Here is a 17,488-nt window from a genome sequence, read left to right as displayed (position 1 = left end):
TTGAAGTTTGTTATTTTACAAAATAATACAAAAAAAGTCAAAGGTTGGAGCACATACATGTAAAAAACTAAATAAGTAAAAAATTGAAATCCTCACCTTCAGAAATGGTATAAGCAATAGCTGCAATAAAGATTTGAGCTCCTTTTACAACTTAGTGGTGAACTCATCAGGCTCTGCCTTTGCTTCCTCTTGTACAACAATTACAAAAAACGTGTTACTGCTGAATTATTTGACGAATTACTGTATGTCTTGATAGAAAGGCAATATGATGCGTTAAGAGGTTTTAAGTGTTAAAGGGTTATTTGTGGTACAGTAAACTCCCGCTATTCACAGAGACAGAAACCAGTGGTCAATAGTGAAAAAGCCAGTGTAAACGACAAGTGCTCTTCCACTCTCCTGCTCATTCAGCATGAAGCAAAAATGAACAAAAATGTCAATATAGTCTTTACTTTAAAAAAAAGTTTGTTTGGAGCTCTTCTTCTGGGGGCATTGCTGAGGTGATATATATATATATATATATATATATATATATATATATATATATATATATATATATATATATATATATATATATATATATATATATATATATATATATATATATATATATATATATATATATGTATGTGACTAGGTGGATAAATAAACAGCAAAAGTGCAGATCTCAGATCAACTCTTTGACCTTGGTTATGTTGTAAGAAGTGCTTTTGAATGGATGTCATTTTCATCAGCATTGACAGAGTTTCTGCACAGTATCACAGTCCCCAGTGTTACCTAGAAAGACCAAATTCATCATTTTAATCAGTTTATTGACATCTGTACGAGCATATTTTACTGCTCTTGTGTTCCTGACGGAACTGCAGAAGCTGGCTGAACAGTTGTGGGTATTCCTTGCAACTGTCCCATGGCGGTGACGTTTCCTCACAACATGACAGTGTTCTACGCGGATCTATTGAAAGCAGAGAGACAAGGAAATTGACCTGTCATAGTAGCTGGCAAATGCTGTGCTCATGGTAAAAGAGCTCGAGACAGCAACTGCAGTAAATGGCTTGTATGGTTACCGAGAACCAGACTCAATTAAACTCTCTCGGCATGCTTTATGACGAGAAAATCAAACATATGGAGGAAAGGAAGTGATTTAGGTGCCACTGTGGCAGTTTGTGGTTCTGACTCCAAGTAAATCCAGAACTGGGTACACCAGAGGTTTTAGAGCTGGCCTGTAGACATTTGGATGCATGTCGAAAATACCTGCAGCACCGGGGGTCTCTGGGGTGTGGAAGCAGTTGCCACAGTTGTCTGGGCGGCTGAAGCTTGTTTGATAATTGTGGTAGGGGTAACAGCAGAAGCAAGCAGTGATGCACACGTGCCCTGTAAAAAAGCAAATGAAACCCTTTTGCAGTGTTTTAAAAAAGCAAACGAAACCCTTTTGCAGTGTTTTAACTATCTTGAGGTCATTCTCTTCCACATTATTCTCACAGTATTTTAGCCCAGCAATGGCGCACACCTGGTAGTGTGATAACTAAGTGGTCGCGCCATGTTCAACTGCGATACAAGTTGTCACCATCTGGGTGAAAATTCAGCTGCCTATAGTGTCTTCTTGCAATGCTTTCACTTTGACGTGAAATACCTTTTGATTAAAGATCAAAGGATTGGACATAATACCAAGGCTTGAATACAAAAAGGTTCTTCAAAATGGTGACTTCACGAAACTATTTTTCAATTAATTTCGCTACTGACTGAATTTCGGGTGGAGTGTCCTTTTTGGGTCACCCGCGGACGGTATGTTTGACACCACAGATCTAGCGTCTCGTCTGGAGTGGCTGAATAAAATATGCCTCGGGATAAAGGTACCACTACAAATGTAGTTCCAAAGTTGAATAATTCGGAACTAACGGCAAGACATTCTGTCTTATTCCATCCAATAGTTGTGGGGTGATTGGCCGAAGCAACCTGTTTTAAAGATGGCACGTCATTGAAACATAGAAACGACGCATGGCCATTCCGAAGCCTATTAGTGCCCTCTATTGGTAAACATTTGACACCGCATCCAGTGAGATTTCTCCTGGTATGGAACCTTTCTCATCGGGTGTCCCCTCAGTGATTCAATGTTTGGCTGACGTTTTACTCCAAATGCTCTTACCAATGAATATGTAACGAATGAATATTGTGAATGAATATGTAACGTTTTAATTTTAGTGCAGTAAAGGAGGTGAATCAATTATTCTACTTTTTACTGTAGTATTTTTTTCTGTACAACGTACAGTGTACATATTTATTCATATCCTGCCCCAACCTGGGGCAAGGAAGCTCAAATGCTCAGACAAAAGTCATGCTAGCGTGGGAAGAAAATGGCAACTTCACTGTCGGATGATCTGTCTGACATTATGCCCTGCATGGGTTTTTTAAGTCGTTCTGAGAATTTTACGAGTGATGGGGACCAGTAAGGGTCAACAAGGGTGTGGGTGACAAATGGCTGCGTGTCAAACAACTTGAATTTAGTAGGTGATTTGAATGATTCAATTATTGTCATTTAACATACTGTTGCAACTGGTCATTGAATGACTCACATACAGCCAATTGTATTTGTGGGTGAAAAGCTCAATCGATTCCTCATCGCGGCCAGGTGTGATGAAACAACAGCGGGCGTGGCTTCTGTTTAGCTGGTAGCAGACTTTTTCAAATTGTTGCTTGCACTGCGGGTTGAGTCTGTGAAACATCATTGAAAAACAACTGTTTGAAAAACAGTCATGAGTTCTACAAAGCCATACATCGGCTGCAAAATAGGACTGCTTTCAAGAGCCCAAAATCGCTATGAGGGGATTTTGTATACTATTGACAAAGTGAACTCCACAGTTGTGCTGGCGAAAGGTAAGTGGCAGCTATCTGAAATGCTCTAAATGGCAGGTGTCAAACACCTGTCCTCGAAGGCCGCTGTCCTGCATGTTTTCCAGGTGTCTCTCCCCAAAACACCTCATTCAAATGATTCGGGAAATTAGGAACTTGAAAATGACCCTAATCATTTGAATGAGGTGCGTTTGAGAAAGAAGCATGCAAAACATGTAGGATACGAACAGTCGAGGACTGGAGTTTGACACCTATGCTCCAAATCAGTGGCGTCAAACAAATTTTTATTTTGGGCTGCATTGTAGTTACAGCTTCTGTCAGAGGGCCGGAATGTGACTGTGAATTCAAATAAATATTAAATGTGTTGGTCACACATTTACCAAGATTTGATATCAGAAGCCGGCAAAAACTGTTCAAGAGATTTGGGGAATAAGAAAATGTTGTTTTTCTTCTCCTAAATTTTAAAAAAGTTAGACAACTTGCAATTTTGGAAATTTAGTCAAACTTGAAGTCAAATAAATTGACGGGCCACAAAAAGTGAGGTGGCGGGCCGGATCTGGCCCCCGCACCTAGACTTTGACACCTGTGCTCTAAATGGTAAACGGAGTACACGTTTTAGTAGCGCTTTGCTTTCCAGAACACTAACGCCTGATTAATTGCTCTCTTCAAAATAGTGAAGTGTTTCGGAACAGAAGGACGACCTACCGACAGACCTACACCTCCCAAAGAGGATATTTATGAGTACATCACCTTCCGGGGAAGTGATATCAAAGACATCACCTTGTGTGAAGCACCGCAGTACCATGGCTTACCTCCAGATCCTGCGATAGTGCAAGTAATAGTTCACACTTCCAGATTTTTTTCCATGTTGATCATCGACTATACAAATAGAGAATTTTAGAACAAATATATTGACATTCATGAGACCCTCCATAACCCTCCCGACCCAAAGTCATCAAGCGTAGGGCCATCAGGAGTCTTCCCACCTCTTGGACCATTCAGTCCACTTCAGATACCTGCCTACAGCCAGCTTGCTACCAATCCACTTCTCAACCACCAGTATGCTGCAGCTTTCGGTCTTGGTAAGCCATTGACGAAAGTCACCTACGTAAATTTGACGCTGACTAAACTCGTCCATCATTCCAGGCTCGCACGTCGGAAAAGGTCCCACGGTCGAAAAAGCAGTTCAAACTCTACATGTGGAAGAGTTTGGAAATACGAGAGTTTTGACAGCTCCCCAGAAACAAAGTCAGCGCTGGGGGAAGAGGCCCTTTGGGATGAGAGGAGGAACTACCAGAAAGGGCATGGGCTCTGACAGTGAGTCTGACGTGTATTTCCTTCTAAATTGGAGAGCTGTTTTATTTTGGAATGGGCATGAATGTAGAGACCCCCAATGTGTTGTTGTTATATGAATGTTCTCAAATTGCCGGTCTTTTAAAAGGGAGGTCAGCCCCGGATGTGCTTTTCCCTCAAGAATCATCTCAGCACCAGAATGAAAACAGGCCTGCTACCGCACACCAAGGTACAAAGGCATTACATGGAAGACAAGGGCAATGAATAAATGATTGATTGCTCATGACTGAGTTGTAGGTACAAGAAGACGCAGGGGCCATAGTAGGAGCCAGCGGATTGTGGCTAAGGTTCCTTCAGCCACGCTGAAATTTGACACTGATTTTGATTTTGACTACTCAAATGCGCAGTTCAATAAGGAGGAGTTGGAGCGGGAGTTGCAGGAAAGGTTGAATATAAAAGGTTGGTTCGTTCAACACCAATTGTCCCCCACTTTAATCATGACAAGGTTAGTTTTAGTAGTGCATGTATTGTCGTCACAACTAAGCGACTTTGAAATTTGAGACTATTTTGTCAAGTATCTTGGATCTCTACTTTGTCTGCAGATGGAAATGATAATGGAGAAAAACAAAGACCTGCAGCAGAGCTGAACACACAAGAGGATTATTTTGGACCAAAGTGCTACTATGACAAAACAAAGTCCTTCTTTGACAATATCTCTTCTAATAATAAACTCAGGTAATATAAGTTCCATAATATCCAGCCCAATCTATATTCTATAAGTTGTTTTTGTGTCTGCTCAATTCAGACTCACTTGGGCAGAGGAGCGTAAGCGTAATCTGGAGACATTTGGGGTCCCTGGATGGTTCCGCAGGGGCCAACCCTTCAGAGGGGGACAAGCTGGAAGGCGAGGCCGAGGCGCGACTTTTACACAAATATCAAACAGAAACGGTAATGGACAGCTGTGAAGGTCAGGGTTGATGTGTACCCCCGGATTATATGTTTGAAGTCTGATTTTCTGATATCTAAGACAGTAGTTGTATGCAGGTTTGTTTTTTTTTTTGGGGGGGGGTGCTATTTTTGACTGTTTAAAGCATATGGTTTTCCCATATTACTAGCTGTTTTAATTTGTCACAGTGTGCCTGTGACTGCATGGCTAATTAGTGCATTTGTGGCTAAAAATGCTTTTTTCCCATTTGATTGCTTGAGGGTTTTTTTTTTTTTTGTAACTGTGGGTTTTCTTTAACTTGTAATTCAATTCTAATTCACATTTTTTGGTCATGTTTTTGCAAGCCTCTAATATGCTAACCTAACTGAGGCTTATGAACTTTTTTTTGTCTTTTGAAGCCATGTGTAATTTATGTAAATAAAACAAGAATCATGTCTACATTGCTTTAATTGACATTTAGCACATGGAGATGCAGTAAATGCAAACAAGTTAGCGTGAGCATTCATCAACAACAGGAAGTGATGTCTGAATAACAATCTAACCAGATAAGCATTTTAGCATAAAACACATTGTTTATAACTGAGCCACTTTTGAGAGAAACATCTAGCAGACTAGGGGTAGAGCAAATTCAACAAATTGTGTCTGGAATATTACTTGTGGGTTTTGTTTTGGGTAATACAGTAGTTAATATTGGAAGCAAGGGTATGAGAGTGTAGATGGAAACGACAAAAAAAATTGCAAAAATGTAAATGGTAGCAGTAAGAGAATTGAACGGAATAATTAAATAGACATTAATGGGGGAAACGATATAAAAAGCAGGGAGAAATGGAAGACTGGGTATTTGCAAATTGCATGGCAGAAAAAAACGGGAAACGTCAAAGTTTTTGTTCCATTTCCTAAAGATACGGAGACTATAAATCGGGGAATAAGTGTTCCTAGTAAGTACAGTACAGTTTATTGGTACAGTCAGGTATTTGTCCGAAAGTTAAAAAAAAAAAAAAAAAGGGCAGTAGGGCCTTTTTGGTTCAAATTCCAAGCCGATAGGTGGCGATAATGTAAGCGTTGCCAAAGATAAAATTGTTTTGCTGTGCTTTCCGTAGTCCTATTTACTTCTCTGAAGTCACCTGGCAGCCTTCTTACGTTGCCACGAACACGTTACCTCACCCCCTCTTCCATGTTAGGGAAAAAAAAAATCATCTGTACTTCACACTCTTCCATACGCCACGAACTGTGGCATTGTCACGCCGAAGACCGCATAACGTTTTATTATCACGTAATAATCAATGTAATCAATGAAAGTAAAAAAATAAATAAATTAAAAAAAAAAAAACCGCGAGTGGCAACGTAATGTGGCTACCGATGTCTTCACTTATATGTATGCTTATAAGTGACATTGTTAGGCATTCATTTTCAAGCCCGTGGGGTTGCTGAAAAATGGTTACTTTCACTAGCGGATAAAGCGATTTGTAGTAGTAAGAATAAACGTGGTGATGCAAGTATTGAAGAACAAAACTCTGAAATGCTAGCGACATTATCTAAATTTCGAAGTGTCCTTTGGCTTCAGACAAACAGACCTGAAGGAATCGCATGCCTTTTAGCAAAGAAGAAACTCACGTTGGCCGTTCGCTGTTTATTTCCCGCAACGTGGAGATTCTTAGGCAGAGTTATCAGCTCCTCCACATCTCTTCAGGCTAAAGTTCGGGCTAAACAAAAGAAAAGAGACATTTCCGAAAAGAAGCTGGTAAGTCTGTCTCTCTTCCACGCTAACCTGTCTTTAGAAATTACTGTTACGCAGTGGTTATCTTACCCCAAGTTTGGTTTTTCTAATGTTCAGTTTTGTAAGCAAAGTTTTGCAAAACGTGAATGAAAGCAAGTATTGCGGGACTTTAACTCGTGACACGAAGGAATGAAGAAGAAACACAGCTTCTGCGGACGCATTAGCACTACACTACTCTGTTGTACTGGGTATCATCATACCAAAAATAATACCTGTAAAGCTAAACAGATCCATCGGCTGGGGCACAAGTTAATCTGGTGCTCAGTTTATGTACAACCACCTTAACTGGCTCCTGGGAGGCAATTTGTCGGGGTCATGATCGAATCGTAATTGCGTTAGTTCAAATTAATGCTTTTATGCGCCAAATTCAATGTTGACACCTATAAAAGATAGATAGATAGATAGATAGATACTTTATTCATCCCCGTAGGGAAATTCACATTTCCAGCAGTATCCTCAAGTCGAGATATAAAATATGAGAAATAAAATACACAAGATACACATAAGTCCAGTACAGAAGTATACTTAAGGTGCTTGTTAACAGTGTAAACAGAATAGTGTGAATCGTTGGAGTCTAGTGCAAGTATAATTAAGGTGCTTATATAAAGTGAATAGTGCAGTGCAGAGTATGAGGTTTAGAGTTTAATGTGAGCTTTTACTGCCCCGGGTGGAGTTGAAGAGCCTCATGGCATGGGGGAGGAATGATCTCCTCAGCCTGTCCGTGGAGCAGGACAGTGACAGCAATCTGTCACTGAAGCAGCTCCTCTGTCTGTGGATGATGCTGTGTAGTGGATGTGTTGGATTGTCCATGATTGATAGCAGCTTGTTTAGCGCTCGTCGCTCAGCCACAGTTGTCAGACTGTCCAGCTCTGTGCCCACAACCGAGCCCGCCTTCCTCACCAGTTTATCCAGACGCGAGGCGTCCTTCTTCTTGGTGCTGCCTCCCCAGCACACTACTGCGTAGAGGAGGGCGCTCGCCACAACAGTCTGGTAGAACATCTGCAGGAGCTTTTTGCAGATGTTGAAGGACGCCAGCCTTCTGAGGAAGTACAGTCGGCTCTGTCCTTTCCTGCACAGAGCTTCTGTGTTGGTAGTCCAATCCAGTTTATTGTCCAGCTGCACACCCAGGTATTTGTAGGTCTGGACAAACTCTACACATTCTCCTTTGATGGTTACTGGTTCCGGATGGGGTTTAGGCCTCCTGAAGTCCACCACCATCTCCCTGGTCTTGGTGGTGTTCAGGTGCAGATGGTTAGCGTCGCTCCATGAGACAAAGTCCTGGATCAGTTTCCTGTACTCCCCCTCCTGCCCACTCCTGATACATCCCACGATAGCAGTGTCATCTGCAAACTTCTGCACGTGGCAGGACTCAGAGTTGTACTGGAAGTCTGACGTATACAGGGTGAACAGGACAGGAGACAGCACGGTCCCCTGTGGCGCTCCTGTGCTGCTGACAACAGTGTCGGACGTACAGCCCCCCAGTCTCACGTACTGGGGTCTGCCTGTCAGGTAGTCCGTAATCCATGCCACAAGGTGTGAGCCTACTCCCATCTCTGTCAGTTTACCACTGAGCAGCAGAGGCTGTATGGTGTTGAAGGCACCGTAGAGCCGTAGAGCTTCAATCACTACTAAAGGAGCTGTCTGACAATCCCGTCGCACTTGCTGCTTTAGTGTTCTGATTCGACCCCAGCAAAAACAAATACATCCTGTTTTCTTGCAATTACACACAAGAATTTATTACCACTTGCACAGGAAAAATAGAGCATTTAAATCCTACAAGTCATACCAGGTGAAATGAAGTGGGGAAAAAAAAAACCTAGTTTCATCAATTCAACCTGCGACTTAAGGCGTATTTAAACAAATGAAAGCAAAATACAATCCTGCAACTTTAACTTTTAACATACTGATTGGAAAAAAAGGCAAAATGTGATCCTAGGCAAATAGTAGCTTACCTTCGCTCTGTGGAGACTTGTGTTCTCGCCAATTCAAACCTTCATTTGTAAAATGTTTTCCTGTTTTAAAGGTGCTATGATTATTCTGCACTTAATCAATTGTTGAATTAATTGTTGTGACGTTGTTTTAATTTGAAATTGTCCAAATTTAATTGATTATTCAAATAATAGTTTGTTGCGGTCGTATTCTGTTGGGTGAGCATTGTCGCAAATGTTAACCACAGACTCGTCACTTTGTGGATCACCGATGTGTGCGACTGGTGGCCGGCACGGGCGGAAAAGGTGCTTGCACTTTTCACAGTGAGCCTCGAAAAGAATGGGGAGGACCGGATGGAGGTAACGGGGGCGATGGAGGAAGCATCTTCTTCAAGGGTGAGAATATAATGTGAGGCAAATGTGTATCCAAAACTTGCATGACCTATACGTATTTGAGCTAAATTTGGAATTGCTTTCATTTCAGCTGATCGGTTGGTCAAGTCTTTGGCACAAATAGTTCCGGTATACATGGGAGAAAATGGGCAGTCGGGGGGCAGCAAGAACTGTTATGGTCGGAACGGTCGGCCAACCTTTATTAGTGTGAGCCCAGATTATATTTGCCACATTTCTTGCAGGTCAGAAACCTGCTTTGTCATTGTAAATTTACTGGAAGGAATTGCATTCTTTGAAGGTTCCAATTGGCACTGTGGTGAAAGAGCCCGGCAGGACGCTCGTGGATCTCACCGAGCATGGCCAAGTTTATCTGGCTGCATATGGAGGATCCGGGGGTAAAGGCAACAGGTTTTTTCTCTCGAATGAGAATCGCGCCCCAATGACAGCAACCCTTGGAACTGAGGGCCAGGAGAGAGTTCTTCATCTAGAGTTGCGCACTATGGCCCACGCGGGACTTGTAAGTAAAAGTCTCTTGTTTTTTTCGAAAATGCGTGTCGTTCATCTTTGGCAAAGTCTGCGCAGTTGAACTTCAAAGCATTTCTTCCATCAGGTTGGTTTTCCAAATGCCGGCAAGTCTTCTCTTTTGCGAGCCATCTCCAATGCCAAGCCTGCCGTCGCTGCTTACCCTTTCACAACACTCAACCCACATGTCGGAATTGTCAAGTACAGGGATCATGAGCAAGTTGCAGGTAGACGAGCTAGCAGATCATTATTTCAATCTTAATATATGGTGATAAACAGTACATCTGTAAACCTTTTCCACATAATGTAACAGCTGTATTCCAATAGGATTCAAATTCCTCCTCTGTTCTAAACACGGCGCCCTATAATGACTTCAATTCTCAAATGTGTCTCCTGATATAGTTGCTGACATCCCCGGCATCATTCAAGGAGCACATCTAAATCGAGGCCTTGGCATCTCTTTCCTGCGTCACATTGAGCGTTGCCGATTCTTGCTCTTTGTTCTGGACGTGTCCTGTGCAGAGCCCTGGACTCAACTCCAGCACCTACGCTATGAACTAGAGAAGTATGAGCCTGGTCTGTCCGAGCGGCCTCATGCAATCGTGGCCAACAAAATAGACCTCCCTCAAGCTCGGGAGAACTTGCAGACTTTGAGGAGCCATGTTACTCAGAGAGTCATTCCTTTGTCAGCTCTCACCGGGCACAACACAGAAGAACTCATCCTTCACCTCAGGGAGCTGTATGATGGCTATTTGCGTGCAGGCGGTAGCACAGAAGAGGTCAAACCCACCAGATGGTAAAAAGAATGGTGTAAGGTTTGTGAGAGAGGTTCCTGGACTTTTAACACAAAAGATACCGTTTTTCCGCCCTTCAAGCAAATGGGTAACTGCAGTCAAAAGCTCTGCCACCATGATTTTATTTGTTGCCAAACGCTCCCCTAAGCTCCACGGGGTATAATGGATACAGGGGCCATGATTGTACATGGTAAAACTCACCTTGCATTGTTTTTAATTACAAAATAAGCAAAATAGACTCTAGATCGGGTTCATTGATGAAATGACTGTGGACATTACCTCATTTATAAAGTGGGAGAGTTCTGCAGGTCTCTGTTGTAGCAGATTCTTAGTTGACCTTCTCATAACTTCCCCTATCCTGCATTCATTTACAGATATAATGGAGATCTCCTGTAATCCCTATTTCTGCCCATTTTCGGCATATTGATTATGGCTGCAGGTATCGGAATATTTTGATTGTTTTCATGAGACATAGTTATGTCGTATGTCATGCTCGTGTTTGACGTTTGGAGTGAGTCCGGCGATCGTTGTGTGAAATCCATGTCCCAGTCCGGATCAAAGGGAATTTCAGGAATCGAAATGCCTTCAAGCTCAGTACTACTGTCTTGGTCTCCCTCCTCAGCATATACCCGAAGTACATCGTCGTCACCCAGTTCCTCTCCTGTCTGAAGAGAGTTCAGCATCTACAGCCCACGAAGGAGCATTGTTTAACCAATATCAAATTACAAAATAGACACTAGATCAGGTTCATTGATGAAATAACTGTGGACATTACCTCATTTATGAAGTGGGACAGTTCTGCAGGTCTCTGTTGTTGCAGTTTCTTTGAAAAGGAAATAGACATCTTACTTATTATTTACACATCATGTCATGTTGTGAAGAATTATTTACCACTGTAAATGCATGTCACTGGCTCAAGACCTATGCACGTTTGTCACTATGTCAGTCTCAGATACAAAATATGTGATTTGCCCTAATAAGTTGATTAGAGCAGCACCTTCTTTCAGTGACATAAACTGCATGTAACAAGAACATGAATTTAATTGATTTTGTACAAACATTATTTTAGGAGAAGATTGATTTAGTGCAGAAATTGCTTTAGGAGAAGTTGTCTTAGTTTAATGGTCAACAAAACTGCAAATTTACTCTGCCACTTGGCAAACAACAAAATGTGAAAAATTAACAAAATGTGATCTTTGACAGACTTTAGGACCCCACTGAGATTTGGACATCTATTTTTTAGAGATTTTATTGAAGGCATAGCAGTATGTGGCATCGCTTGTACAGTATTGTGGTATGTCAGTTCCCCAAACAAATCTTACCTCTTCTGTTGGTACTGGCAAAATTCCTTTCAATGGTTCTTTAATATATTGCTCATGGTGTAACGTTTCAAGAGGGACCTGTTGAAAACGTTTGTGATATTATTTTAGTCAATCATTATTAAACTCACCCTTTATGTAGCTAGTCAACAAATCATTGCACATATATTGGACCGATATTAACGTGAGTTAATTTTAATCAATGTCGTTGGTTCAAAATGCATGACGTGGAAAAGTTTGCGTTACGTTTTTACCTTGAAATGGGCAGTACATTTTTGCATTCATAAAATGGCGTTCATATTGCTAAATTCCTGCACTGCATTACATACTTTGCAATCACGTCCGACGTTCTCTGCATGGCATTGCATCAAATGGCCCGAACTATCGGGTATCGACAAAACCTTCGAGGTCACTGCTTTTCCTTTTTTTTTACGTGACCTCAGAAATGCTGTTAATGGAATACCTGAAAGCAAAGAGCGCACATACTGTAGCTTTACCTAAGGACAAGTGTATCATTACATATAGGATATGATTACATATAATGGAGGTCACCTGTAAGCGGTACTAAGCAAGAAGAAACGATTCCAACTGTTTTTCCCACTGTGGGGCGAGAAGCTTTGCCTCGGCGACAATTTGGCCTTTCCATTTCTAAGCAGTTGCATACAGTAACTGACAGGTTGTGAACAGCAGTGTATCCCTGAAGGTCTGACACTTCCAGAAGCAACAGATGCAATCCGGACGGTACGACATTCTCTTTTATCAGGTAAACTGAGAACCCTGGAGTGAAGTGAGGGTACTTGTTATATGGGAATATGTTCGTAAATTACATGGGAAGCTAACATGAGCAAAGTTGTTACTTTGCACATAGTGGAGCACTCCAAAAAAAGTATGAACCGGTCCTTACCTACGGTAGGGTCGATCTTCCACTCGCCCACAGTATCTCCATGCAGTCTGAAGTGGAATGGTCCACCGTATGGGTTTTCATCAGGGTCTGAAGCTGTTATAGTGGCTTGAGCGTGACCCTCGGACTGGCATATCTCTATGTTGTTTTCAGCTAGGGATGGTGTATTATCATTGTCGTCGCTTAGAATGATGTTGAGAGTTGCAGTACCTGTCATTGGAGGTACACCTGATGAACAAATACCACACACAGTTTAAAAAAAAAAAAAAAAAAGCACCTCGGTGATACATTATATAAAACTCATACCGTCGTCGATAGCAAATATGGTGGCCTTGTAGATATTTTCCTTCACATAAGGTGATTCTCTGTCTAGAATCTTAGATGTGGTTATGGCTCCTGTCAAAGGGTCCACTGTAACCCAGTTAGCTGGATCATCCCCTTTTATGTAGCTGAAATACACAGTACAGTATGTGTGTTCATTTTGAAATCACTTTTCAATGGAAATCTGGAGCTGCCATGTGGAGTAAACATTTTTACTGTTTGATTTGCTGTTGACCATTCAGGTGAATACCTGAAGACTTACACAAACGAGTTGGGCTTCTTGAAATCAGGATCTGTTGCTGAGAAAGTCTCTAGATACAGTCCCGCAGCGACATTCTCACCAATCGCAACTTGCTTGTGGGGCTCATCAAAAACGGGTGCTTCGTTGACATCTTCCACGATCACGTTCACATTGTATGTGGACTGACCAGAAGTCAAGGCGCCTCTCTGAGTCTTTAATGTCCAAAGACTAGTGGCACTGCGTCTCACCACAGTGCATGAAAAATATGGCATCTCATTGTGTGCTGCGATGGTCAAAGTCTTCAAAGAACCTGTCTCATAATCCAGAGGCTATAACGAAAATAATGACACACACAACACAAAATACTGTAATACTTTTCATTAGCCATATCTATCTATCTATCTATCTATCTATCTATCTATCTATCTATCTATCTATCTATCTATCTATCTATCTATCTATCTGTCTGTCTGTCTGTCTGTCTGTCTGTCTGTCTGTCTGTACACACACACACACACATGGGAACAGAGGAAAATACAGTACCTTTTCTACGTACAGCAAACCTTCATTCGTCTTGGAATCAGTAGTGATTCTGAAGTTATTAATTCCTCCATGGATCCTATATTTCACCCTCCAGGCTGCTGTACCTCTTCTATCTTTATCACTGACTTGAAGACGCGAAATGAGAACATTTTTCAGCCCTTCCATCACTGTTCTCGAACCCTGGAGTTAGAAAAATTAGAAATTTGGCTTACTGTATAATAACAGGACTAAATTCAAAACAAACAGAAACAGCTCACAGTATGCCCTATGATGACAGGAAGGTGATTATTTTCATCTTCGACATTGACTATGACGGTGCAGGAGCTGGAGAGCTGGCTTGGTTTCCCTTGATCTTTGGCCTCAACCAAAATGCTGTATTTCTTTGATTTCTGGAGGAAAAAACAGAAGTGTGTTTTAAAACATGTACAGCAAATTTCAGGCTATATATCTATACTTTTTTTCTCACTCTTGGAATTTTTTTAAATCAGCCACCGGGACATCTCCCGGTAAATAAAAGGGGACAGAAGACGATGCTATGGAAGTCTAGTAGTAAGGCGTGTTACTTTTTGTGTTTCTAGTATTCTAGTATGTTATGTCATTTCTAGTATGTTGGTGTTATTCTGAAAATAAATTGGTGTTGCTCTTTTTTCTAAACATGCAGGCCTTTACATGCGATTAAGCCTATACATGACAAAAATTGTTTTTCTTTCTTAATTTTTGCTGTTGTTTTTTATAATACGGAGAGTCTTATAGTCTGAAAAGTACAATTGTTACCCCCCTGATATACAGAACATGGCCACAGGCAATAGTCATTATGTATTCAGTGTCTATGATGTGCATCCTGTGGTGTTTCTGGTTGCAAGGTTCTCAAGTTTAAGCCATCTGACTGACTGGTAAGATATGACTTGCCAGTCATTGGATGGAAATAACAATTGAACCAGAGAAAAACATTCTGGGACTTTGGATGCAGAAGTTCAGAAAGAACATGAGAGAAAAAATATACAGTAGCTAATAATAATCCCGAAGCACTTTAAGAGTAAACAAGCGAGCTCTTTTGCAGAACACGGATTAGTTTATCAATATTAGGAAAAGTGATCATTGGAAACCCGGAATAATCTTACTTACTTCATAATCCAGACACCCTTTAAAGGAAATGGTTCCAGTTTGAGAATCAGTTGTCTTAAGGTAGAACTCCAGGTCATGTGGTTTGGGTGTTACAGAGAGGATTTGGAAATCAATTATTTTATTTTCATCGGTGTCGGCATCTACCGCCCGGACGGTAATCAGCCCAGTGCCTGTCAAAATGAGAACATGTTAATTTTTGCCTGTCTTCAAGTGTGTTGGTATGTTGGTAATACAAGCTAATAAAAGCATTGAAAAGACTAAATAAAGAAACTACCTTGCAGCGTCGACTCTTTTACCATAATCTCGTATATTTCACGCTCAAACTGTGGCGAGTGGTCATTTGAATCAATAATCTGGATGTCAATTCCCAGTTGGGTGTAAACTGCCTTTGTGATCCTGTCTATGGCCTGAAATATCAGCTGTAATGCAAAGGCCAAATAATGTCAAACAGTCACCTTGCATCGTAACCCGTTCCTGAATGGCGCAACTGCTCTGCATCTCGAACCTTCAATGATTTGTGTTCCTCAAAGTCAACGGGGCCATGCACTGTCAGCTCTCCAGTGTTTTCATCAATTTGTATGATGTCTCTTGGTTCCGAATCAATACCTTCCCCGTGTATCTTAAAAAGGACTGATTTTCTATCCACCTTCACCTTTGCAAAGTCAAATATGACAGGACATAGCAGTAATCAACAACAGCGTATGTGGTTGAATAGGTGTAATTTGAAAACATGTTCACTGTTGGACAGCGTACTCACTTTGCCCAAGGAATATGGAAACAGTCCTTCGTAGCCTTCATCAATAGTAAAAGAATCAATGATCCAGTTTCTTTTATGTCGCTGCAAATTTTCTGCAGCAATCCAGGATCTTCTCAAGCACTGGAAAAAAACAAACAAAACTCCAACAACTAACAGGATGCCAAACTTTCCCTTTCCACTTTACTATACATGAAACACACACATAAAACTCGATTCTTCGACAAACCGAACTTCAAAGACTATTTCTTGAATGCTCTGTATCAGAATGCATCTAAAAGATTTGTGACACACACACGCCCGTATATATATATATATATATATATATATATATATATATATATATATATATATATATATATATATATATATATATATATATATATATATATACACATTGTGTGCAACTTCACCAAACCAGGCTAATGTCATTGAGATTAGTTTTGAGATGATTACAAAAATAAAAGATATTTGGGATTTCTACTAAAGCAACCTCCTTAATAATCTGGCAGCCAAAAAATTCAAACTGTAATTGAAGGGTTTGCAGATGATTTGCGCCACTGAAAGTGAATATGCGTTGTGAGAACAACTAGGCATTTCAGTTTGTAACATTCAAATTGCTGTAACCGTCAATGTTCTAGCTTCCAATTTTTGAAGGAATTGTGTATAGAATTATAATATATCAACACCACTCTCCCTCTATATATATTCATATATATATATATATATATATATATATATATATATATATATATATATATATATATATATATGCGTACGTATATGAGCTATGTACAGTATCTATATAACTCCCAAAATTATTCTTACCAGCATTATTAAAATAGTGAGCGTGAATATCTCCATAATATGTCCAGGTATAGAATTGCTGTAGAAATGAATCCTTTTGAGAATAGGCCCTTAGGTCAACAAAGCTACATGAGCGGCATGTCAGGCAGGTTTGGTCTGTGCGGAGCCTGTGAGAGGGAGTATGGGAGTCGTTGATTACACACTGCAATGGAGAGTCAGCTGAATAGACGTTTGGTGAATTTACATATGTCTAATTTTGTTACGTTTTGAATACTGTGAGGGTATTTTATGGCCATAGCCACAAATGATAACTCAAAGTACACTGAAATTAAATCCCTTGTATATGACCTAAACCAACATAACCTGCTCACAAAAACTTGGAGCAAAATTAACATTTCAGGGTGCACCTAAAATCTCCTATACACGTGAGCTTTACTAGACCTCCATTCCTTTGAGAATGCATGCCAAACTGTTTGGTGTTTCAGCGGTGTTTGCTCAACTTGTTTTCTAACAGTATTTGACACCTGATGTTTTCTTCAATTTAAATTGGTATTCTGTTCACATTGTGACATATTCATACCAATATGATGAATATTTACGCTCATGAAAAAGCAGATTAAATATAATGTGCCCTCTTGTTAGTTTTTGATTAAAAACACAAAGATGTTGGACCTCTCCAACAACACTATTCAAAGAGCTTAGATAAGGATTAGTGAAGGTAAAACGCACTCTTCTAAAGTTTTGTTCCGGCATGCATACATGGTATGACACAGACATCATTTTGACATGTTTCTTTTACACCTTCACCATAGACCAACAGATGTTGAAGTATTTTTTTTTTTGTAAGCGTTTATGATTTGGGTCAGGTGCACTGAATGTATTTAGTTATTAGAGTGAGATGAGATAACACCAAGTCAACCTTTACTCCTTCTACCATGACAATGCTTATGATTGAACCTGTGCATCTTTCAGGACCTCGC

At 40.6% G+C, this 17,488-nt stretch overlaps 3 protein-coding genes and 1 long non-coding RNA gene across 6 annotated transcripts; 2 read left to right on the top strand and 2 right to left on the bottom strand.

Moving 5' to 3' along the window:
• Positions 1-792: 792 nt before the first annotated feature.
• LOC148427743 (uncharacterized) lies at positions 793-6,833 on the bottom strand. The gene is made up of 3 exons (XR_015864898.1): positions 6,698-6,833; positions 1,249-1,368; positions 793-949 (listed from the first exon to the last, which is right to left on the bottom strand). It is a non-coding gene; the product is annotated as an uncharacterized LOC148427743 (long non-coding RNA).
• lsm14b (LSM family member 14B) lies at positions 2,748-5,102 on the top strand. Of its 3 annotated transcripts, none has more exons than XM_088408208.1 (8): positions 2,748-2,868; positions 3,519-3,679; positions 3,797-3,927; positions 3,977-4,174; positions 4,290-4,366; positions 4,429-4,596; positions 4,740-4,872; positions 4,943-5,102. In XM_088408208.1, exons 1-8 carry the CDS (start codon positions 2,748-2,750, stop codon positions 5,100-5,102), a joined length of 1,149 nt encoding a protein of 382 aa, XP_088264334.1. The 3 variants fall into 3 exon arrangements, with proteins under 3 accessions (XP_088264334.1, XP_088264336.1, XP_088264335.1); XM_088408210.1 differs by having other exon boundaries at positions 3,519-3,685; positions 3,797-3,926; positions 3,991-4,174; XM_088408209.1 differs by having other exon boundaries at positions 3,519-3,685; positions 3,797-3,930; positions 3,980-4,161; positions 4,286-4,366; positions 4,435-4,596.
• mtg2 (mitochondrial ribosome-associated GTPase 2) lies at positions 6,496-15,217 on the top strand. Its single transcript, XM_088408890.1, has 6 exons — positions 6,496-6,824; positions 9,037-9,184; positions 9,273-9,388; positions 9,480-9,698; positions 9,792-9,930; positions 10,106-15,217. The coding sequence occupies exons 1-6, from the start codon at positions 6,603-6,605 to the stop codon at positions 10,501-10,503; spliced, it is 1,242 nt and encodes a 413-aa protein (XP_088265016.1). The 5' UTR covers positions 6,496-6,602; the 3' UTR covers positions 10,504-15,217.
• Positions 10,604-15,246, bottom strand: LOC148427741 (cadherin-2A-like). Its single transcript, XM_088409248.1, has 12 exons — positions 15,222-15,246; positions 14,948-15,117; positions 14,080-14,211; positions 13,823-14,002; positions 13,301-13,608; positions 13,024-13,166; positions 12,721-12,945; positions 12,369-12,593; positions 12,146-12,279; positions 11,820-11,897; positions 11,273-11,320; positions 10,604-11,180 (listed from the first exon to the last, which is right to left on the bottom strand). The coding sequence occupies exons 1-12, from the start codon at positions 15,244-15,246 to the stop codon at positions 10,866-10,868; spliced, it is 1,983 nt and encodes a 660-aa protein (XP_088265374.1). The 3' UTR covers positions 10,604-10,865.
• Positions 15,247-17,488: the final 2,242 nt, after the last annotated feature.

Source organism: Hippichthys cyanospilos, chromosome 2, assembly GCF_059441005.1.
Source record: "Hippichthys cyanospilos isolate Australia breed blue-spotted pipefish chromosome 2, RoL_Hcya_1.0, whole genome shotgun sequence".
In the NCBI taxonomy this organism is placed as follows: Eukaryota; Metazoa; Chordata; class Actinopteri; order Syngnathiformes; family Syngnathidae; genus Hippichthys; species Hippichthys cyanospilos.
The sequence above is the reverse complement of the archived record's forward strand: the minus strand, read 5'-3'. Positions and strand labels throughout refer to the sequence as shown.